We start from the raw sequence: 23411 nt of genomic DNA, 5'->3' as shown, positions 1-23411 counted from the left end.
AATAGTCTTGGGAGAAAGGATAGAGTAATGTGTTCAAATAATGAACAGTGAATTGAACTTTATTTCCCTCTAGTGGTTATAGCTCCACAACACAGCAGTAAAGCACACAACAATTGGGGCCTCTTCCAAATTTTGCTCAACACAGTGAACAAACAAATCAAAAATAGAAAGCAGGCCACTTTATAGTGAGATTCAATCCAAACCGAACGAACCACTTTTTTTTGACACAGAACAACATTTACAATCTGATAACTGAAATTTTGCATTATGTCCAGTATTGGTATGGAAGTAGCATTAATTCTGCAGGCCTGTTCCAGATGTCAGACATACCAAATAATAACATATTATAAATTATATTCAAACTGCACAACCAAGTGGTGTTCCATTAAGCTTGAATAACAAACAGGACTACAGTCAGTATTGGCAAAATCCTTTATTTTCTGGTTAACATTTGTATTCAATCACAAAAGGCTGATCCACATCCAAAGACTGGAGAGACAGCAAAATAATCTCAATGTAGAAGACTTAGAAAGGTTTAGAAGTTAAAGCAGACTGACATGTGAGATACTTTATAAGGTACAAAACACCTCTATCTGACAGGTCACCATTGCAGCTAGTAAAATCACAAAGACAGTAACCTGCCGTGTGTGTGTGTGTGTGTGTGTGTGTGTGTGTAGCATATTTCTGATGCTACTGTTTTCTATTCATATAGGTGTGGTCTAGAGGAACACGTAGCAAAGGCAGTAGGTATATATGGAAAAGGTGAGTTATGCAGTTTTGTTTCAGTGAATAAATGAATAAAATGTGCCTGGCCAATTCAGCAGAGCGGAGAGGTTGAACATGTTTGTGCAGTGTTGCATCTCCTACTGTTAGGACAGGACAGAATAAAGCGGATGTTCAGAAAATGCATAGCACACAATGCATATTCAGTGAAAATAGACCGGACTGGCTTGAGCAAGACAGCACAGAACAGCAGCAAAGACTGAAATAAGAAGGAGAGGCAGGACAGAGGTGTGCAGAACCACCAATTATTACTGTCATACAAAAAAAAAAACAAAAAAAACACACCCACACACCACCATTAGAGAGTCTCACTTCTGCTGCAGCCGGGCAGCTTTGAACTTTGACACCCTCTTGGGTGGATCCTGGGGCACTTCTGAGCCCACCTCTTCTTGCTTTCTTTCAAGGATTGTGGGTAACGCAGGAGGGGTGATCGTCAGGTGAGGGATCATTGAGGGCAGTGGATCTTTCTCAATCACTGTCCCTGAAAAAGCCTGAAAGACAGTGTGCGCATTCACGAGTCAGGACACACATGAAAATCAAAACGACATTTGCATTATTTGCATTTCATTTTAGCAGCATGTGTTAAGTTCATTCAGGTGCTACACAGGTCTCCAATACCTCAAAGCGTCCATTAGGGTGAAGACTTATTCCAGTTGGACTGTCCTCTTCAGTAATACCATCACTGGTGTCACTGTGAGTGCCTTCATCATGGCTGTGTGTGCGGTTAACAAAAGCACGGCGCTCCTCAAAATCTGCTGTGCTGCTCTCACTGGTGTCACTGCACACACTGTTCTCACGACTGCGCGACTTCAGGATGGATTTCCTTGGGACAGGCTCACCATTCACTACATCCACAAATACCCTGCACACACACATACAAATATCTGCAATCTAAGACTGTTATGCTAGAACACCAAGAATTGAGTCTAAGGGCACTGACACACCAAGGCTCTGGCTAACCACAGGCTGTAATTTTTGGTTCCCAGATCACTGCCATAGTCTGCCCTGGTCACTAATTGCACATGACGAATTAGCTTTGGAGGCAAGCAGCAGAGAGACTGCTCAAAATGGCTGCTTAGTGAAGCAAATCTCTTCAGAAAGCGAGCTAAGAACTTTCAAAAAAGAGTTCATAGAGTGCATAAATTCTTAAACTATTTCCCAGATTCGGCTCATATGCTGTATTATAGAATGTGTGCAGCAAAATGGCTGAACAGACAGTTTAAACAGATTCACAGGGGCATGAAAATGGCAAGCTTGGCTAATACTCAATAGTATGTCAAAACAGTATGCCACTATAGATACTAATATTATAGACAGCACACCATTTCAGCATATTTAGTACAGTAGTGTGTGATTGGAGACATTTTCCTGTGATCCTCTGGGCCTTTTTTTTCCCCCCTCTCTCCCCTGCACTACTGCCACCTCTTGGTATGGAGAGTTATCCAAGTTCACACAGGTAGCAGAATGGACATGCATGCCAGCTATCTATCAGCTGTAGCATGTGCAGTGTGTTTCACATGACCTGAAGCGACCATGTGACCTTTGGCTGGCATTACTTCCGTGATGTCAGTTTGGTGTGTCAGGGCTCCAAGAGTCAGATTTCCAAACTCAAATTAGTTTGCCATTAGACAAGACTACACCTTTAATGAAATCAGACGGAAATAATTTCTGGGCCTGGCTTTGATCAGAGTCAGTAAACCCAGAGCGTTTGACTGCTACCTGTAGATATCAGCAGGAGTCGTGATTTTATGATGCTCGTGAACAGCATGGCCGTTGCATTTGCCATTCTTCTTTTTACGCTTGGCCTGCTCTTTCTGCTCTTTCCTCTCACTGAACTTGAGAGTAGTGTTCTTTCCTGTGTTTATTCGCACCTAAACCACAGAAGACACAGACAGAGAATTACTCAGACTTACTGTTGAACAGCTACACAGTGAATTAGGTCTAAAATGTGTTAGTAATTAAAAAGAAGCAACAGCAGTTGTAGTGACTTCTTACTTTTTTGGGCTCTACTGTATGACTGAAGTAGATAGTTGGCAGAGCATCGCCTTCCTCCTCGCCGCCTTCTTCTTGCTCATCATCATCATCAAGCTGTGGTTGGATACCATTGACCTGGCTTGTGTGAGAGGCAGGAGCACAGTCCCTGTGTTGCTCATGGCCATTAACCTGGACCGTGGTGCCAGCATCTGCCTCCTTCTCTTCCTCTGACGAAGAGGAAGTCGTGTCCTCACCGTTGGTATCCGTGCTGTCCATTCTGATGGACAGAAATAAAGATGGTTAGTCATTTCATAATAGAACAACTGCAGATAAGCATTCTCTTAATATATTTAAGAGATGTATAAAAAAAATTTAAAAATTGATTAAATATAGACATCATTTACAGCTGCCATTAAAATAAGAAAACATTTAAATGCAGAGCAAAGACGGTGTTTTTCTAACATATGGCCAACTGGCAATGAAAAAAAGAACCGTTAGCAACTGTTTTGTTTAACACATGATTAAGTCCATGTTATATTTTGTATGTTTTATAAGCATCATTAGTGTAATCGGGGGGGACTGTTTTTGTTGTTGATAGTTGGTCATGGGCTTCACTGTAGCCACAAAGTAGGTGGAAAATGAGAGCACTTATATTAGGGGCTCCTCTGAGAATAGACTGCTAATACTATTAACAGAAAAGGAGAATGTTTTACCAACTCTGTCCATTTCTTCTCTCTCAATAGTTTATGCTACACACAATATTCGCTCCCATGGCAGCTAGAAGAATTTTACTTTTCAATGTTGTTAAAACCAATTAGTGTTTTAGTCACCTCCTCTTGAACACAACACACAAACACACACAGAGGTTCAAGTTTATCTCACCTGTCTCTCTCATCCTGCTCCTCCTCCAGACGCTCCAGCTCATCCAGCCGCGCCCACAGCTCCTCCTCTGTCAGCACTCCTTTACTGTTTCCTTCATCTACACTCTCGTTTGCCTCCTCCTCCTCCTCCAGCTGCAGCACATACTCCTCCTTAGGCTTGGAGTTGGGCTTGTGGGCCACACGATGTTTACCTGTCAAATACACATTACACTCACTGTACTGCATAGATTACACTCACCTTTTCCATAGTTAATGCTAAGACAGGGACTATTAACCCTTGCATGCATAGTGTCCACACTCATGAACAGTAAATTTAAGGCTCTTTTATATTTGTGTAAAATGTAAATCACCTGAGAGCATTACTGCAACTTAACATAACCTTCTGTAGCTCTCTAGACTGTTTGTCGTTCTCAATTTTTACTAACTTTCTACCTAAAATAAAATTTAAAAAAAACAAACAAACAAACAAAAAAAAAAACAAACAGAAAAAGTAAAGTAAAAATGGTTTTGTGCCAGACTCCTTAACTCCTTAGATCTTTAGTTTTGGGTCTTTTTTTTTTTTTTTTTTTTTTTTTAACTCGTTTGTGTCAAGCAAGTCCTTAACTGTGTACATTTTGTATGTTCAGAAATGATATGTTCTAAAACATTTTTGTCTTCAGCCTTACATATTATAGACCTGAATGTTTTAGACATTGGTAAAGTATTATTATTACTATTATTATTATTATTATTATTATTATTATTTCAGGTATATACTGTATAAGCCTTTTGTTTTTTTTAACTTATGGATAATCCACTTTTTAATATGATAGTTAGACAGAAACAAAATTCATATATCATACAATTTTAAGTTAAAAAAAAAAAAAATCCTAAAGAATCTGGATATGTATATAAATAATTTATGCATGAAAGGGTTACGTCTAGTGAAGTTCCACTGCACAGTTTCAGTGTTTCTCTACTCAAAACAACCATGATCAAACTCATCAACTCATTATTAATTTCCGGAATCAGGAGTGTCAGGTTATGATAAAACTGAGTATAGCGAAGGATCCACAGCCCTGAGTTCACTGGAGAATCACTAGACTTACTACTCTAAAGCAGGACTGCATATGCAGTGAATATATCATGGATGACTTAAGCAGATATCATAAATCTATTTATCGAGGGGTCTGTTACAGATATTTCAGCTTATGATTAACAGAGAGCATGAGCTGTTGTGATGAGTCCACACTATTCGTGAGCACAGGGCAGTGAATCAAGCAGGCAGAGAAGCTTCCACGCACATGTGTACTTCCGTTCTGTGTACTTCATGCGCTCAGCCCTAAGACCTGCCATTCAGTTTTAGAGCATACACTGCCAGGGTATCAGCAATGGAAGATTTAATGAATCTTCATTTGCATTCTCTTGTTAAAGATCAATTCAGACATCACACAGAGCATATACACTTACATTTAAAATGGTCAAGCCAGCCTGTCCCACCTACTTGTGCACAAGTTAAGATTAAACTCCATCATAGAGAGGCATCTAAAATCCCACACTTCCACTTTCTATAAGCCATGAACTTTATCTAATCATAATCTACAAGGATGTCATGATCATGCAGCATGTAGTTGCACAGCACAGTGAGTATCCATTGAAAAAAAGAAAAAGAAAAAAAAAAAAAAAAAAAAAATCACAATCATGCATATGTTGATTATTCACTGTCCCATGTTACATTCCCAATCTGTTGTATATAATTAATTATAATTGTAATAATTACAGTTCACAAGACTTTGACTGAGATATGAACAATTTTTCTGACATTGTATCTTATGTTTTATATAATTATGCCTTCTGGAACAGTCCCCAGATTTATCAAAAAAAAAAAAAAGGAATTTGTTTTTTTGCCACAGTCATACAACAAATTAAAGTGAACATCCTACAATCTAGTGAACTACTGGTGTGTGTAGAGTTACCTTTGGTAACTGCTTCCTCTTTTCCCACTTCTTCTCTGATGTCTACAAATTCTCTATCCTGTACAGAGCACAGTTTTGTTATGGGAAAGCTTTTCATGAGCTGTTTTAAAAAAAAAAAAAAAAAAAAAAAAAAAAAAAAAAAAAAAAAAAAAAAACATTAAGGAGTTGAAACACTTACACAGGCCATCTTTTCAAGATCTTCTGTGAAGCCAGCTCTGTCTTGAAAACTCTTCACCACTTTGTGCAAATCATCAAGTTTATTCTTTACATCTAGAAAAGAACATGCATGAAGTGTATTACATGTCATGTGGCCCATTTGTTATGGCTATGCAAATGACCTAATTGTTATTCAAAGAGCCTATTTACACAATACTGTAAAAAACAGAGACGGGCCCATGAATCCAAATGTAACTCACGTTTCTTTCTGTGTTCTACAAGTGTCTGAGCCTGCTTAGCAGAACACTTTGTGAACCAGTTATCTCCGAGGAGAACCGTGAGCTCATTGGTGTGAACCAGCTTCCCAGGCATGAAAGCCAAAGATCCGAATGGTACCTAAAATGACAGACAGAAATTCCATTAATTATTCACAAACCCTGCATGACTTCTATAGCAGGCAAGGCTAAAGGATTACACAAGTAGTAAGCAACAGAGAAAGTATGTGAACAAGAAAATTTGATAATCCTTCCCCCCAAAATTCTGTAAATTACACAAGAATTTAAAAGCAGAACCTGGAGCAAAAGGAAACAAAACTGGTACACTTCTTATTTACCATAATATCATAGGACACCTTATCAGGCAAAGTGCTGAGGCGCTCCTGCAGATTTTCATAATCATTCTCCAATTTTCTCCTGGTAGAGACAAAGGAAAAAAGCAACACAATAGGTAATAATGTCTATGTTCTGTAATAATGTCTGAAAGCAACAGAGTAACATAGCAAGAATGAGAATGCACCTTTCTCCATTTCTATATCTACACAATGTGTAATCTCCACATAGATATAGAATAGTAATTAAAGGAGCAAGTTGAAAAATTATTTAAAAACAAAACAAAACAACAAAAAAAAAACCCAGCATGCCTATATAAAGGTTGTGGGCTCTTTATAACCATGCGAAATGACACTCACCAGTGTGCGATTTGACTTTGGCAGTCTTTCACCACCTGTTGTTGGAACAGTGACACATGTTGTTATAACCCTTGAACTGAAAAAAGAAAGAAAAAAAAAAAAAAAAACCCGAGAACTTCCATTTCCATCAAACAGCTGCCTTAGACATAGGAGCTTATTATACAGTATCACCTACCACTGAAGAGTGCAGAACCACAGAAACATTTTATTTTCGATATTTTCAGCACTAATAGCATTTAAATAATTTAAAAAAGCACTTACATGATTACATACACTTACTCACCTCTCTGATAAAGCAGAAGTAGTCCCTATTAACACACACTCCTTGTTATAGATTTTTTTTTTTTTTTTTTACATATTCTGCCCCTTACATGTATTTTGTTCCAATATACACATTAAATATGATGAAGACTGCAAAACAGTTGCATCGTTGCCTATAGTCGTACTGTTGTCAATATGTAATTCTGTATTGGTTACGGATTGGTTATTGGACTTAACTCCTTGGTCCTGCTGTCATGTTTTGGTAGTTATTCTGAAAAGATAGATGATTAAGGGATCAACAATCAGTGCAGTAGAAATGGAAAAAAAAACAATGAGGCAATAAGAAACTATAAAGGGTATTCCCTTTATATGGACAGTAAATTCTCCTGGAAACGTTACGTTTTCAGGTCTTTTTCCCCCTTCTCCAACTACAACCACACGCCAAGTGCAGATAAGGTCTGTGATTGGACAGTGACTGCATTTCAGCACAGCTGAAAGTGAAATGCTATGCAAAGGGGAAATTCCATTCACATCTAACAATGAAGGTTTTGTTTTTCAGTGTGGAACGTTTTCTGCATGTCACTGATGAAAAACACGGTTTAAGTATTGCATATCACTGTTTCACTGCTGTGATTGCTCTTCTATCTTAGAAATCCCCTGCTAAGATTCATTAAAAAGATCAATAGCCGTAAAAGCAGTGCAACGAAGGTTCTGTTTTTCAGTGTGGAACGTTTTCTGCATGTCACTGATGAAAAACATCACCGTTTGTGTATTACAGAACACATTCTTTCACTGTTGTGATTGCTTTTCTATCTTACCAAGATTCATTAGAGGGATCAACAGCGGTAAAAGCAATCCAGTGAAGGTTTTGCTTTTCAGTGTGGCACATTGAACAGCATGTCATGAATTAAAATGTAATATCATTTGTGTATTGTATTTCACTTTTTCCCCCCTAACTGGTGTGATTGCTTTTGCTCTAGCACTGCACCTTCTCCTTATGTGCAGGGGTCACTTTTCCCTGAGGAACCTAAAATAGCTACACAACCTTCTAGTAGGTGGCTACAACCAGTTACTTACAACAACATGAACTCTATACTATATTGGAGTTCTTTTCATTATATGGCGACTTGTTTCTTTGCTTAGACTGACTCATTAAAAAAAGGATATGAAGGCTAGTTTGAAACTATGGCGTGGTATCCTCATATTTGAAAATATAAGTATTAATTATAAAGAATATAGTGTTGTCATTCCCATGTATCTACTGTAACTGGCTGAAAGAAGCCTGAACAGCGTTAGCATTAGCGTCATCTTCCCATGTGGCCAGTCTAGCAACCAGGAAAACACGTGACAGTTTAGAACAATCTAGAAAGCACACAAACATTTCAGTGTCATTTCCGTGCAAATCGCCGTCATTTGTCTTCTTTTATCGTGGAGCTAGTTTAATAACTCAGTGCTATAACTTAACCTTCCTCTAAACAGGTCATGGAGACGTGCACGTAGGATCTCCAGTCCTGCTTACACACACACACACACTGTGCACAGAGCTTAAATGATTATTTATTACCTTTCTGTGTTCCTCCTTTAATCTATCCATGCCTTTAGGTAAATCACTGCTCGTTTTCACTTTACCGGCCATGCTCTGCTGTAAGCCGTAAGAAATCGTTTTAAATATCCAACAACAACAACAACACTCAGGGGTTTGAAGTCCTATAGAAATGTTTATGAATGGCGTTGAATGTATTCCTGCGTCCTGGTCGCCTTTTAGTCATCAACGAAGCAGTAGAAGTGATCCAATTCAAGATTGAGACCATTTCACCCTTGCATTGTACAGGATCGAGCTTTTCCAAAAAAAAAATTATCCCTCTGGTTGTATTCTTCCAAATCGCCAGCAGTACTAGTCCACCTGCGCCATGTTCGTCTCTTAACAACAACACCACCGCCGTTAGAGGCCACGTGACGCTACTTCGAGGCGTTTATTGGTGCGTTCAATTTACGCAGAACAATTCAAGTCAATAAACTATGTATATTGGTAATCACAGTACAGCCAAAACATCATAGAAAAGAGCACAAAGAGCTCTGCCACGACAATTAATATATATTTATTTAGTTTTGTTTCAAGATCTGTGTATTTGCAGTGTGAACTAATTTTACAGAAATCAGTGATTAGATATGAAATTTAAAACAATATTTTCAACTGTCATCTGTTTATCTAACAGGAAGGTTTTGAACATACAAGTGACAATATAAAATATATAAGGTCCATATTTTTATATGGATGATGTAATTACAAAATAAACACCAGACAGTTATAAACCATAGACCGTACACACTGTAAACAGATTTAATTGTACAGCACAATTCATATACCAAGGCAACTCAAAGTGCTTCACAATGACAAACAATAAAACAAAGTATAATAGAATAAAACATAAGTAAAATAAAATGAGCATTATTAAAATAGCAAGATAAAATAAGGGTGAAAGAAAATTTAAAAGAAAAGGAGGCAGTATGAAGTAAAAGTGCAAGATGAAGTGCAGTGCGGTGTTAGTCCCCAGTGCTTGTTTAAAGGCACAAGAAAACAGAAAGGTTGACTTTAAATGCTAAGTCTGGGGTGGAGCTTAGGTCTTCTGGAAGCTGCTCCAGCTCTAGCTATGCATAGCATACTAATGAAGCTTCTCACTGTGTGGTCCTAACTCTAAGCACCATTAGTAGACCTGTTCCCATATATGGAAGAGACCTGCTTGGTTTATATTCTATAGCGATTTCTATAGCAGTAACAGCACTTTGTAATCCATTCTGAAACTTACTGGAAGCCGATAAAAAGATTTTAGGTTTGGAGTGACATGACTCCTTCTCTTGGTCTTAGTTAGAAATCTTGCAGCTGCTTTCTGGGTAAGCTGCAGCTGTTGAATCATCCTTGGGGGAGAATAAAGTCAAATAAACTCTGGATATTGCTTTTGTACTGCCTTTACAGGTCTGTTGTACAATTAGAAAAGTGGTCCACATTATGGGGGACAGAAACTAAATGTCAACAAGTAAACATTTACACCATCAGCACAGAATTTTTAAAGTCGCCAGGAATAGCTTCATCGTGGTGATTTGATTCTGTATGCTGACATACTTCCTTCTGAAAGGAAGGAATGCTTGACTGACTTATACAACAGCCAATAGCTCTGGAGATACACCACTCCCCTAACACACCTGACAGTAGCTTAGTGAGATAATTAAATATGGAGAACAGCGAAGAGATTAACGAGAGCCTTTTGCTTACTCTTACTGATGGAGAAGCTCAGACGAGGGCATATAAAAACAGAATCACGTTCTCGCTCAGTCTGAAAAAGGGACATATTGAGGGGCCCCAAGCTGGTTAAACACTCTTTTGTGAGACGTGGTGGTCACATAACCATGACCTCACACAAGTACCTCTCTCTTTAAAATGATTAGTGTGCGGGACACCACACATCCAAAAATGCCCTGATGAACCATGTTTACTTCTAATGCGCTTCTTCTACAGAGCAAAACTCTCATCTGAGGGCGGGACATGTATGGTTCTACGGAGCATTTAATTGGACGATCACAAATTTTTTATTGTTTTCCCAGAAGTGATGAAGTATAAAATTAAAATGGGAATATCCACAAAATTATTTGTATATATACTATCATATTGCTTTTTGATTGCGGGATCATATTGATGATACTATCATACTGATTTGGTTGCGGGAGCCTGGAGCCTATCTCAGGGGACTCAGGGCACAATGCAGGGGACACCCTGGATGGGGTGCCAACCCATCACAGGGCACACACACACACTACGGACAATTTAGAGATGCCTAACAACAGCCTACAACACATGTCTTTGGACTGGGGGAGGAAACCGGAGTACCCAGAGGAAACCCCTGAAGCAGGGACAGAAACACACCAGAGGTATGAGGCAAACATGATAACCACTGAGCCACTGTGCCCCATACAAAAACTCTGAAATAACAATTTTGAATTCATCGGCACTTTATGAACAGAGAATTTGCTTAATATATATTATACAGTATTGTGCATACAGATATAAGAAACCATGATTATAGATTTTCTATCCTTTTTTTTTTGCACTTTTATTTTGAAGGGGAAAAAAGTCCCGATGTTGTTTGGCGGCCATATTGGATCCCAGTAAGGACGAATAGGTGAGGAGTGAAGAGGTAGGCTATGGGTTTGAGTCGTTGTGCAGCTCTCGTGTTTGTGTTTCTCGTGCTGTATTCATGACGGGGTCGGCTCAGTGTTTAATGTGTCATTTTACTTGTTCTTTTCTACCTTTTCCGTCTCCTGTACATTTTGCAGTCAGAGGAGCTGAGCTGAGCTGATAATGAGCAGACATCTGAGGACATTTCTAGCTTGTATGCTAAGAGTTAGGACTGATGTGTCCTCGCTGTGTCCTCACACATGCACTGCACCTTTCCGGGCTCAGTCCACGGGCGTGAAAACGCGCTCGTACCTGCAGTATGTTAAAAGGAAAATCATAGCACCCAGAGCTCCTCCGTACAGTCACGTGTGTCAGGTCGGAGATCCGGTGTTGCGCTGCAGAGCCGCAGATGTGGAGCCGGAAGCTGTGCGGGGAGCGGAAGTGCAGCGCGTGATTAACACCATGGTAACGGTGATGCGCAGGCTGAGGTGTGTGGGACTGAGCGCGCCGCAGGTCGGGGTTCCTCTGCGCATCATAGCTGTGGAGTATTCAGAGAAAATGCTGCAGGAGAATCCTCCAGCTGCCATCGAGGCCCGGGGGCTGGTCTCGGTGCCCCTGAAGGTGTTCATTAATCCTCAGCTCCGTGTGCTGGACGGACAGACTGTCAACTTCCAGGAGGCCTGTGAGAGCATCTCGGGCTTCTCGGCTTGTGTCCCACGCTACACCTCTGTAGAGGTCTCAGGTGACAAGGCTCATGTTCTGGTCACTTCCTCTGTCATCTTCAGTAACTGCTTTATCCTGCTCAGAGTCTTTCCCTGGAACACATGCTGAATGGGATGCCAGTCTTTCCCTGCTGGGGGAAAAAAACCCAAAAACAATAGAAACCATCACAGAAATGCTAATGGTTTCCACTACAAATACCATTACAAACCATCAGCTAACTATTACAACCATTACCATTACCAGTCCTTAATGGACATAACATGCCACCAACAGAAGGCAACAAACTACCAGTAGAGACCCACAGGGACCATTAATTACTGTTTCCATTAAAACCAATACAGATCCGATTAAATCCATTACAAATTCTCAGGGTTTCTATTTGTTTTTTTTTTTGTTTTTTTTTCTTTTCAGCAGAGATCACAGGGTAGCATGCAAACGCATTTTGGACCGAGGTGCAACTCAGTGTTGCCAGTCCACCTTTCTGCATTTTTTTGAGGTGCGAGGAAACTAGAAACCCACACAGACACAGGGCAAACATGCAAAACTCCACATTTACTTGTTTGGCTGATGCTTTTATCCAAAGCGACTTACAACTGAGAAAAAAGACAAGCAGTTTTTAGGGCTGTTTATGGAAAAAATAAATAATAATAAATAATCTTTAGAGAAATAAGACCAATTACATTTCAGGTAAAAAGGTATTAAATATAAAAACGTGCCAGTAGGTGGACTGACCACACTAGGAGTGAATGAGTGTGTGAATGTGTGTGCATGGTGCCGTGTGTGCATGATCCACCAAGACCCTGACCAGGATAAAGTGCTTACTGAAGACCAATAGGTGAACGATAACAGTTAAGTTCAGGGGCAGAAGCAAAGATAGAATAGCAGATTGTGACAACAGTTACAACTAAATTGCTAAACTATCTAGTGATGTAACCTTCTGATCATTCTTTCTTTCTAAAGGACTGAATGAAAAAGCAGAGCCTGTCACCTGGCAAGCGAATGGCTGGCCAGCAAGGATACTGCAGCACGAGATGGATCACCTCAATGGAATTCTTTATGTTGACCGTATGGACAGTAAAACATTTATTAATGTGAACTGGGAGGAATACAATGAATAGCAGTTCTGCATTAAAAAAAATGTACATTTGCTTGCTGTTAATTTTGCTTTAAACTAAAACTTTTTATTCCATCCTAACATAAATAAGTAGATAAAATGGAATTTTATAATACAGTAATAAGTGCATTTACATGTAAAGATTTAAGGCAATTATCATTTATGCACGTTTGTGTGAAGAATCATCCCACATTATCAGACAATTATATCACCAGAAAATTAACAACATCATCACCACACAAAAAGCTGACTTAAGATGTCAACCAAAGTTAAAATTACAGACTGGAATTTGGTCAAAAAGTTTGTAATTTGTCATCCTCAGGCCACAGCCATGGCTCAGACGTTTTTGTTGTCTGTTTTGTTGCAGCTGTGCATTATCAGAAGAGCAGTTAGAATGCATTTCTTCTGTAGAAAACGAAACTAAACAGAGCCATAAAGACATCTCCAAATTGAGGAAGCAAATGAACACTTCAGGCTTGTTATGTATTAAACTCAAGCTTCAGAGCTGTTAAGAACCATATCAGTAGTCTGATAATGTCATGGCTTTTTCACAACTACAACACAAAGGCTTTTATAACTCTATAACCTATAAAAGTATTTGTGTCCATCTTGTAACTGTATCTACTATAATTTGGCTGTAACAACAGGTGAAAACAAATCTGGTAAATTGCCTTTAAAGCAGCTAGATAAATACGAGTTATTCAGCCATTCTTTTAAACAGGGGAGTTATGAAAAGGCATGCCACATTTACATTCCAGGGGGCTTTTAAACCAACATTTTTTGCAATGTTGGGCACAGCAGTACCTACACAGAACGTAAAGCTCAGTGTGTGAGCATGTGCAGCACATGTATTTGAGACTCTGTACTTCATGTTGTCTTGGGCACTGATTCTCTTCACAGGAATCGGTATGGAAAACTCTGCAAGTGAGGCAGGCAAACTTTGGCTGTGCGGATGTACAGCACTGGTGTAAAGGCATGGCCTTGACTTGGGTTGCTTTTTCGTTATTTTCAAGCATGTATACCACATTGTGACTAGACATCTGGCAGCTCTGTATTTCTTTACATAAGACGTCATGGGATTTGTTGCATGTGTGGCAGACTACATAGCCTGTATGTTCTGCCTTAAAACATGTATGTGCAATCACCCCTCTTTCTACTTGAGCTGGCTGTAACCTTCCTGTATTTTGCACATTATGTCCTATACGGAAACACCTCTGAATTTCCTCACATTTTTCATCATGGATATAATAACAATCATGGCACACAAAGAAGAAATCATTGCTGGGTTTTTTTGTACAGCTGTGTTGCTTCAGATCATCTTTTGGCGTTTTTTCCCAGCATTGTATCTGGTCCTGTCTGGTTGGGGATAGTGCACTCATCATGTGCTGCTGTGCAAAAATGACTTTATGATTTTGCTCAATGCAGCTCCTAAAAGAAGGACAATCCACGCTATGAATTTCTCCACACTGGAGGCATTGATTAGGATATGACCCATATGACTTTAAACAGTTACACATATGTTGTAGTTCTTTTGAGGCATTAAGCTGGGCATTACACATTACTGTAAATTGTCTTTCATTTTCACACGGCTTTAGACTCAAGTCAGTCTTCTGTGGTGTTGCATTGATTTGGCAGGTCAGGGATGAGATGGAGACAGTCTGTGCCTTCTTTTCATTCCTCTCCTTGTTTGACTGGGAAGTGCTACTGTGGGACATGTTATGTGGTAAGGGAGCGTCACTGGGTGGAATGTAAGGAAGACTGGGTGGTGAGGCCATGTGACTACGCTCGGCCAGATTGTCATCGGTGTACAGATCTAGATTTGCATCTAGAGCTAATGGCGTATCGCATGGAGCACACTCCAGCTTTCTCTTTGTACTGTCCAGCGCTATTTGAAAAGTGCAGCCACGCTTTCTTTCGTGAATGAGTTGAAGCGCCCACTCCATGCTGCCACCCAAGGAGGCCACAGCAGTAAGCAGCAGCTGGCACTCTATACGGGCAGTGAAGAAACCACATGCCAGCTGGAGAAGGGTATGTGAATGAACTGGTTTTGTGCTTAGTCTCAGCTCCTCTTCATTGCTGCCTGCCGGCTGGTATCCGAGTAATGCAAACAGCTCTTCAGCTTGCTGTGCCGTCAGAGCGGGTTTGACGCAGTGAGTGAACATACCCGAGAACATCTAAAAAGAAGGAAGGTAGATTCCCAGCTTAGGATATCTTAAACTTAAATATCATAGAACAAAATGTAAAATCATGTTTTAAGTCCCATTTGAAACATTTAACAAAATTCAACAAATCAGCATACCTTCACCACCTTGTACTCTTTCCGCCATGGGCACAAATAGAGATTTAGTGCTGCAAGCTCTAGCACTTCAAATGCCTTAATAAGACTTTTGAGCCTGTTTTGGCCCAATGTGTGGTGTGATGCTTGGAGTGAAGCCTCCATCACTGACAGCCAGTCTAGCCCAAGCTGAGAGTGGAAGTTTTGAGGACTGCATTCAGACAGACGTGTCTCCATTTCCTTACACAGCTCTTCATCTCGGCACACCAGATCCCACTCGCCTTGTTGAACTCGTCGTTCCAGGCTGGCCTGATAAACTTCCAAGCAACTAATCCCATTTTTTCTAATTCCAGCACTCATCCTGAAAACAGGATACAGATAAGCTTAGAATGCACTCTGAAACTTTTTAAACAATTAAATATAAAACTTTAGTTTTTTTAAACATTAAGTATCAACCGCTTTAGACCTGATTTTTTTCCCCTAGATATTACAAAAATTATGTTTTCCCTTATAATTAATTCCTTGAGAGATATGGCTGATTTTCTTTGGATGAAACATAATATATTATCAGAATTATTCTATAGTGGACTTTGGGTTTCAGTAGTCACAACATGACTAGCAATTTTCTATTTGTATTTGTATTCCTTTGTATGGCTTTTTAATATGTGACACCCCCCAAAAAAAAAAAAACACAACTATGATTACAAATGAGTTTACAAACTTACACAACTACATCAACAGTCATATAAAATACCGTGAAATCGCAAATAAGCAGATTCGCCAATTGTCCTGTTCCAGGTTATATCCAGGAAAGCTCGCTAACAAACGAAATGAAAACGAAAGCTGTTTATTTCCGACGAGGACTGAGTCAGAAAACTAAAATTAACTAAAACTAGAACAATATTTATAGACAACCTCGTAGACAGCCCTTTAACTATTATTATTATTATTATTATTATTATTATTTTTGTCTAAAACAGACATTTTCCGGTTACCACTTTCCTGTCAGTCGACTGAGCGACTTTTCTAAATCTGACTAATACTGAAATTTTTAAAAATCTAACAATTTAAAGACATAAAACTATTAACAACCTGGTATGTGTCCACTTTCTTCGTGTTTACGGATTAAAATTGAGTTGTATTAAAACACAAAAACTTTAAACAGCAGCACGCCTTACTATCCGACCCCAGCTGAAGTGAAATCAGAAAAACAACTTCTTTTGACGCAACTTCCGCAAATGACGTGACGTGATGTTCCAAATGGCACCCTCTCGGATAAAAAGTGTACTACAAAACCATTATTTCAGTCTATATGTAGTGCACAGATCATTTGGAAGTCATTTTGAATTTACCCATGAAGCTTCACGGCTGCGACGGTTTACGCCGCGTTCACGACAACTCGGAATTTTCCAACTCGTAACCTCCACATTAGAGTTCATGCGAATTCAGCCGTCTGAAGTCGGAAATAAAATGAACACTCACTGTAAGCTGGAATGAAATAGTTGTTTGGATAGTGTTTAATTTATTTTTAAAGTGGATGTGCTAATTCACTGTGAATAGCGCCGAAAATGGCATGAAAGAGCAATTTGATTAAAAATCTTGCAGAAAGAATTAACATGTCAGTGATCAAAGTATCACCCAGTTTAGTGAGTTCAAATATAAAAGGAACTCAAAAGGCTACTTAAAAACCTTAAATCATGCTGTTGTTTCTTGTTTTTATTTTTAGCTATGAGCGCCGCCATGTTGAAGTGACGTCACGGAATCGCGACTCAGAGAAGTCGGAGATTTTACAGTTCCCACGTGTTCATGAACGTAGCTTTGACCTGCCTTACAAGTGGCAACGTACAGGTCGCCCCCATTTTATGGTTTTATTGACTGAAGTAAGGCTGTACATGGACAGTATTAGAGACTCTGAATAAGAAAGTGATAAAGACCTTAAAAGTTTGTCAGCTTTACAAAGTATTAATCTGACAGATGTATGCCCACTTACTGTGTATGGTATGCTGTATATGGTATACAACATACTGTGTATGTTTGTGTGTGTGACAAATAAAATTTGAATTTTAACTTGTATCTTTTTGTTCTTTGTAATATTACCTTCACTGGCACCTTTTGTTTACTTCATTTCTTATTCTTTACTGTTTTATAAATGGATTATACATACTAAACTGTATAATGTTTCATATTTGCAAGTGAACGAAAGTGTATAATGTTCATGTTTCAGGTTGGAATGACGTCAATTTCGAATTGCAAAGTGGAAAAAAAAAACATGGTCGCCTCCATGTTCGTCTTGTGTTAGGAAGCCAGCCAGCTGACTGTGATGAGTGATGTATATTTTCCTCCTCAAACAGCGAACTGTATAGTCAGTGTTATAGATTTAACAAGCTAATATGTCTGTATGTTGACTGATCTAAAGCAAATTCTTGTATATACAGTGTAACTCATTTAAAAGTAAGAAGTTCTCCTTTGTTTACTTCTTATGCTGTGCGCAGCCATGTTGATTTGACGTCACTCCGTAAACGGTTAAGGAGCTGCTGCGTGCCTGTGGTTGTCTCCTGCAGCATTATTCTTTACATCTTAATATCTTTATTTTAAGAGCAATAAATGTGGCAGAATTTAGCCTGCTTCTTAACTGACGCTTTTGCCTGTTTTTTCCCCACATGGTTAAAACAAATACATTCCATTTTTCCCCATGAAAGTTAAATTTAGTTGAGAGTTTTAAGTGTATAACTAATTTCTACCATCGAAATGTTAAATTTAGGAGCAATCTTGCTACATTTATTCTTATGTATGAAGTTATTTGGTGATGAGAATAAAACAGTTACTCACATGTTCCTGAATATGGTCTGTACTGGAGAAATAGCAAATGAGATCTTTAAGAGAAAGGGCCAGTATAGATTTCACTGAATGAGGGAAGTATGTGCACAAGTCTTTCCAGAGGAAACAAACATTTTTAAAAAATATATTCATAAAACAGATGTGGTTTATTTCTATTTCTAACTCGCACAATATGCACAAATCAGATACATCCAGAAAAGAGCTGAGTTATAAGGGTACAAATAAAATACTGTGTAGTAAAGTTTCACTAGATGGCGCCAAAAACACATAATATTATTACGCTTCTGATCCTCCAAAGTAATGCGTTAATTCAGTAATGAAAAACCTCTCTCTCCAACATTAATTTTAACACTTTAATTGTTATGTTCTGTATTGCATATTAAAGCAAATTCTCGTAATTTCTTTCACATAAAGTAAGTTATTCCGTCGCGTTTGAGTCTAATGAGCACGAATGAAAATGTTATGAATATGATAATTAGATGGGTAGTGCCGCCCACATGAGGGCGTGGCCAAAGTGGCAAATGGGCGTGACAGTTTACCCGCGATCTCTTTAAAACTCTGCATCGTCGCACTATGACCATTATACAACCGGTCAAACTTCGTGAGAGTTGTGTGTTTAAGTACACAGCAGGTGTGTGTTTGCGTGTGTGCGCGTGCGTGTGGCAGTGATGTCGAACGGGGAGCGCGTGGTCCTAGCGCTCGGGGGAGCGGGCACCGTGGGCTCCGGGCTGGTGAAGGCGCTTTTGGACAGAGGTAAGAACAAGCAAGCACCTGAGGCTGAATGCACACTGCACAGCAAACACAGTGGGAGTGTTTTCAGCAAAAACGTGTTAATTCAGCATTAAGAGTTAATTCAGCAATGAGATTGTTCCATGTATGTAGCAGGGGATAAACTACATGAGAAAAACAATATAACACTCTTTTTCTTTCTTTCATTAATAATAATAATAATAATAATAATAATAATAATAATAATAATAATAATTCTTTATTTCTTCATTATTATTATTATTATTATTATTATTATCAATAATAATGATGATGATGTTAATAATAATAATAATAATAATAATAGAAGAGTGGGTGTCCACTAATGAATAATGCAGAACTACTTTGGCAGCTTAATGAATGTATTATTTCAAAGAGATGAGTTTACTGACTTCATGGAGACCGCAGTGTGCAAACAGAATTTAGTTTGTTAATTGATGTAAAACACTCTCTGCTGCTTTATAATGTGTGAAAGATGCCATGCAATTAAAGTTCCTCTTATTATTACAAAGGTTTTAAGGTTGCTGTGATCTCTAGAGACAAGAGTAAACTAGAGAAGCTCAGAGGCTTTGTTTCGCCCTCCACCAAAGGCAACCTGACGACTCTGGTAGGGAATGTTGGTAAGTATTTCATCTTACACACATGGGGCGTCTTTGGTCAGCATGGATGGATTTGTTCAAAAGAAAATTGTGCCTCTCCCCAGGTTCAGAGCAGGAAGCTGAAGAAGTGAAGCAAACCCTCTTGAAGTCTGTGGGGAAGATTACAGATGTGGTGTCGTCTCTGGGCTTCAGCTGGTGGCAAGGAGGACCACCACACACCCAGCCTCTCAAAGAGCTCCACTGGGTGAGCTATACTCATGAGCTCTTTCAGAACATCTAGTCAGATAGGCAAACAGGGAAATGAAAGTCATATAGTCAGGAATACAGTCAGGAATTGATTCACAGTGAGCTTTAATAACTGTATGAGTACTAAACATCCATCCACTCATCCATTCCTTTATACAATCACGTTAAGTAAGTACTGAAGTTATTATTATTGGCCCTTCATACACAATACACAGTAGGATTTCCTCCACAGCACTACCAGCTTACAATATATCCATCCTTTACTGACCCTGCCTCTGCTCTCTGGTTATCAGGTTATTGAGACACTTCTGTTCAGCACATTTGTATCATGGAAAACATTCTTCCCCCTGGTGAGAGACGATCCCAATTGCACCTACACATTTATTACAGGTGGGTATTATTAATATGCGTACCAATGGAGTGATAATCCACTGAAAATCTGGTTTTGGTATTATTTTATAGTTAACTGACATAAACGTATGCTGTAGAAGGACTGTTTCACTTGATATGTACATGTTCTTTTCGAATGAACCTTTTTGCGCATCCAGTTATATTGGGGAAATCGTTCTCTCCTGCAGGGGGCGCTGGGGAAAAGCTGCTGATGCCAGGCACAGGCTTCTTGACGGTGGGCTCAGCCAGCACCCTGGCATTTTGTCAGATTCTGCGAGAAGAGTACCCAGAAATTCCCTGCAAACTTAATCAGGTCTGTCTAGCAGTCTCGCAACTGCCCTCATGAACTAATCCTTGTCTGATTTCTGTGCGACTCAAAACATTTCCAACTGAAACTCTGCTATGCAATTTTTTTTCTTGTAGGTGAAGATCAACACAGGTGTTGGTACCCCAGAGCGCATGGGGCCTGGGTACCTAAATCATGTGGAGTTAGGTGAGGCTGTGGCTATGCTGGTGGAAAGGAAGAATAAATCTCACACCGTCTTCAACATAAACTGCCCTGCCGACCTAAAAACCGTCATCCTGTAACGATGAGGGCAACCTGTAGTCTCCATTCATCCCTGAGCAATGCCATAAGCACCATTCAGGCTATCAGAAATACAGCATGTTGGTTATACTTAGCATCCAGTTTATTATTGTCTGTTTGTGTCATTTACTTTGCATGCGAATTAATACACAAAGCTTAATCATTGTCAATGCTTTTCCATTGTATGTAGGTCAGATTCACACAATACACATTAGAAAGGCACAGCTTCTGCAGGGTGTAGCTGTGTACGAATACACTTGGTTTGAAAATAGCAGTGTGACTCAGGAGGCACAGAAACGGACTACTTGGTAACGTGAGAATGAAAGGGAAGAAATATCTTGGACTGCACTCCAACTTTATAGTTTAATCCAGGCTTCAGGTTGATGGTAGAGTGTTAGGACTGGAGGAGGGATCTGATCTCCCTTGCGTGACTCCCTGCCCTGCTCACAAATATCCTTCAGTCTACATCTGTTCTGCTTATGTGGTTCCAGTTATCCTGCACCACACCGCCAGAAAATAAACAGAGCCGTGAGAGTAGAACGTCCAAGTGTCCCGACAAGGGATATCTCACAGAAGGTAGATCTTTTTGTTTGTTTGTTTACTGTAATGGTGTACTTTACATATGTGCTTGAAAATGTATGTCATTCCAATAAAAAAACTGAAATCACAGGAGTGGCTAGTGACTAGTAAAACAGGCTCACAAATGACCAGACCCAATTTGATCATTTCTGTTCTTTGCCCAATTCTGTATCCAAATTGTTGGACAAAGGAATACAAAAATGATGTATGTGGCATCCCAAGGCAGGTTTTGGGTTCAGAGAATAGGAAATGACTGAAGCACATTAGCAGAAGACTGTGTGATAACCTCTGCAGCACTTTTGTGTCACCATAATATGTTTGTATGTAGTAATTAATCTCCATATCAACCCTTTGTTTATCATCAATACTGAAATACAGAGCAGTAGAACAGACCAGAGAGATATGCAAAAATGCCTGAATTCTGCAAACCTACACGTGTTTGGTCTTGAAGGGGGTGAGTCACCTGTGCCTGTTGAGGGTACCGGGCGTGACTTCCACTTCTCTCATCTGGATACTATTAAAAATGGAATTTTTTGCTCTCCTCAAAAGGAATAGGAACTCAAATATTGGAACAGATTTAAAAACTAAACATCATCCCAAGAAAGGCAACACTCAACCTTCCATGAGACAATGCGGTATTCATGCCAGAAAAAGGCATGGCTGCTCTTCAGTTTCTTAAAACAATCATCAGAGACAAAAATACATCACAGGCAACATCATATTGTGCTTTATTAAAACCATACCACAGGTGATTTGTTATAAAGGGTTATCCAGTATTACATCCACTAAAATAATTTTAAATGGGTGGTGTCACTTGATGATTGCTAGCATACTTGAGTGGTCTGTATCATTTCATTAGAGGTCACAGAGGGCCAGTGAGTCAAGTCACGCTATGTACCGCACTTATGATTCAAGACATGATTTCCAGGAATTGGTGGTATTTCAGATTTGCAGATGTTTCATTTGCAAACAAGATAAACTATTAATTCTGCTCGTAAAAGGACATGAAGCACAGAGAAGTGCGAGGCTTAAGTTCTGATAGACATTCATGTTTTAATGTTTGTGTATTGCAAAGGTTCAAGTTAAGGGAAAAGTCCACCATGAAATATTAAATGTGCTTATTAATTTTGGTGCAATATTTTGGTCAGTGCTATATTATCATTATTCCTGAGAGAAGTGGTTTACTGCACTGATGTCACGGGTGGACATTACTAGTGCAGTTACAATGCTGTTTAATAGGATTTAAACAATAAATAATAGGAAATATTTTCAACAATCTTAAACAAAGGATAACAGTCAGGTTTTGCTGTTATATCCTAAAAACAGAGGAGCAAAAGCTTCTTTTCTCACTCACCATTTCCAGCAATTTTCAACATCACGATAATGACAACATAGAAGTAGTGGAAACAAAATCCCAGGAATGCAATGCAGCTATACAACACATCTGTGCTGAGTTATAGCAGCAGAGATTCAGCTTGGCTAGTTAGTGATGTACGAGATGACAAGCATGATGGTGTTGATGGTGGCATTAGCATGAAAGTTGAAGCTTTGGAACCTGATCTGTTTGGGTTGAGTTTACAGATGAAGAAATAAGAGAGCTGGATAGACTAGAAGACTAAAGCAGTAGAGATGAAGCAAGGGCTAATGATGCCTTCAAGTCCTTCTTGAAAGTTCAGAGGTCATGATGGGGTAGAAGAAAAAAAAAAAAAAGAACGACATGAGAAAACTTTATTAATCAACTGTACAAACTACAGCTGTTCTGAAGAGTTAACATGCAAAATTTTACATAAATCTTACTGTCTGCTGCAGGGATCATATTCGTATTAGCACCATGACTTTTAGTTATTGATATGTCCCCAACTCTGAAAAAATCAGAGTTCATAGGAAAAAAAAAATGCTCGATTTGTAACCATGCCATTTTGGTGGTATTCAGGTGCATGCACCTTGCAATGACAATATTTCAGACAGGACTTGAATGCAGCATAAATCCCACTGGAACCACTTTCAGCAGGTAGTTGAATGGCATTGTGGGTAATGTAGGTAACTGTTAACCGAAATGAAGACAGACCAACTTGCCAATGAAAAAGTTTAAATAAAAAAGCCAACTCGGAATTTCTGATTACAAAATAAGCCTTGAATGCCATT

General features: G+C 39.1%; 4 protein-coding genes across 8 annotated transcripts; 2 read left to right on the top strand and 2 right to left on the bottom strand.

Moving 5' to 3' along the window:
* Positions 1–418: 418 nt before the first annotated feature.
* Positions 419–8926, bottom strand: uri1 (URI1 prefoldin like chaperone). The gene is made up of 11 exons (XM_026927555.3): positions 8542–8926; positions 6717–6751; positions 6363–6441; positions 6010–6145; positions 5772–5863; positions 5594–5651; positions 3640–3829; positions 2779–3034; positions 2503–2654; positions 1402–1645; positions 419–1274 (listed from the first exon to the last, which is right to left on the bottom strand). The coding sequence occupies exons 1-11, from the start codon at positions 8611–8613 to the stop codon at positions 1092–1094; spliced, it is 1497 nt and encodes a 498-aa protein (XP_026783356.3). The 5' UTR covers positions 8614–8926; the 3' UTR covers positions 419–1091.
* Positions 8927–11090: 2164 nt separating this feature from the next.
* pdf (peptide deformylase, mitochondrial) lies at positions 11091–17333 on the top strand. Of its 4 annotated transcripts, none has more exons than XM_026927490.3 (3): positions 11091–11167; positions 11307–11890; positions 12832–13019. In XM_026927490.3, the coding sequence occupies exons 2-3, from the start codon at positions 11332–11334 to the stop codon at positions 12987–12989; spliced, it is 717 nt and encodes a 238-aa protein (XP_026783291.3). In that variant the 5' UTR covers positions 11091–11167; positions 11307–11331; the 3' UTR covers positions 12990–13019. The 4 variants fall into 4 exon arrangements, with proteins under 4 accessions (XP_026783291.3, XP_053090754.1, XP_026783293.3 ...); XM_053234779.1 differs by having other exon boundaries at positions 11137–11152; XM_026927492.3 differs by adding an exon at positions 16987–17333 and having other exon boundaries at positions 11143–11890; positions 12832–12936.
* spata2l (spermatogenesis associated 2-like) lies at positions 12942–16491 on the bottom strand. 2 transcript variants are annotated; one of them, XM_026927488.3, is made up of 3 exons: positions 16353–16491; positions 15285–15621; positions 12942–15159 (listed from the first exon to the last, which is right to left on the bottom strand). In XM_026927488.3, exons 2-3 carry the CDS (start codon positions 15618–15620, stop codon positions 13699–13701), a joined length of 1797 nt encoding a protein of 598 aa, XP_026783289.2. In that variant the 5' UTR covers position 15621; positions 16353–16491; the 3' UTR covers positions 12942–13698. The 2 variants fall into 2 exon arrangements, with proteins under 2 accessions (XP_026783289.2, XP_053090751.1); XM_053234776.1 differs by lacking the exon at positions 16353–16491 and adding an exon at positions 16015–16126.
* A 1312-nt stretch (positions 17334–18645) lies between the features above and the next one.
* si:dkey-238o13.4 (uncharacterized protein LOC560780 homolog) lies at positions 18646–21354 on the top strand. The gene is made up of 6 exons (XM_026927545.3): positions 18646–18851; positions 19379–19486; positions 19570–19709; positions 20005–20101; positions 20290–20414; positions 20525–21354. The coding sequence occupies exons 1-6, from the start codon at positions 18767–18769 to the stop codon at positions 20687–20689; spliced, it is 720 nt and encodes a 239-aa protein (XP_026783346.1). The 5' UTR covers positions 18646–18766; the 3' UTR covers positions 20690–21354.
* The last annotated feature ends 2057 nt before the right edge of the window (positions 21355–23411 follow it).

Source organism: Pangasianodon hypophthalmus, chromosome 6 (genome assembly GCF_027358585.1).
Source record: "Pangasianodon hypophthalmus isolate fPanHyp1 chromosome 6, fPanHyp1.pri, whole genome shotgun sequence".
NCBI lineage: Eukaryota > Metazoa > Chordata > Actinopteri > Siluriformes > Pangasiidae > Pangasianodon > Pangasianodon hypophthalmus.
Note: the sequence above shows the minus strand (reverse complement) of the source record. Positions and strands in the feature narration are given on the sequence as shown.

Bases quoted from the DNA above. Each gene is read 5' to 3' on its own strand.
- pdf (XM_026927490.3), top strand. From the start codon at position 11,332: ATGAGCAGACATCTGAGGACATTTCTAGCTTGTATGCTAAGAGTTAGG. The intron at 11,891-12,831 runs GTGACAAGGCTC...TTCTTTCTAAAG, and splicing joins CACCTCTGTAGAGGTCTCAG to GACTGAATGAAAAAGCAGAG.
- uri1 (XM_026927555.3), bottom strand. From the start codon at position 8,613: ATGGCCGGTAAAGTGAAAACGAGCAGTGATTTACCTAAAGGCATGGAT. The intron at 6,752-8,541 runs GTAATAAATAAT...TTCCAACAACAG, and splicing joins TAAAGGAGGAACACAGAAAG to GTGGTGAAAGACTGCCAAAG. The intron at 5,652-5,771 runs GTAAGTGTTTCA...TGCTCTGTACAG, and splicing joins ATCTTGAAAAGATGGCCTGT to GATAGAGAATTTGTAGACAT.
- si:dkey-238o13.4 (XM_026927545.3), top strand. From the start codon at position 18,767: ATGTCGAACGGGGAGCGCGTGGTCCTAGCGCTCGGGGGAGCGGGCACC. The intron at 19,710-20,004 runs GTGAGCTATACT...TCTGGTTATCAG, and splicing joins CTCTCAAAGAGCTCCACTGG to GTTATTGAGACACTTCTGTT. The intron at 20,102-20,289 runs GTGGGTATTATT...TCTCTCCTGCAG, and splicing joins CACCTACACATTTATTACAG to GGGGCGCTGGGGAAAAGCTG.
- spata2l (XM_026927488.3), bottom strand. From the start codon at position 15,620: ATGAGTGCTGGAATTAGAAAAAATGGGATTAGTTGCTTGGAAGTTTAT. The intron at 15,160-15,284 runs GTATGCTGATTT...CCTTCTTTTTAG, and splicing joins AAGAGTACAAGGTGGTGAAG to ATGTTCTCGGGTATGTTCAC.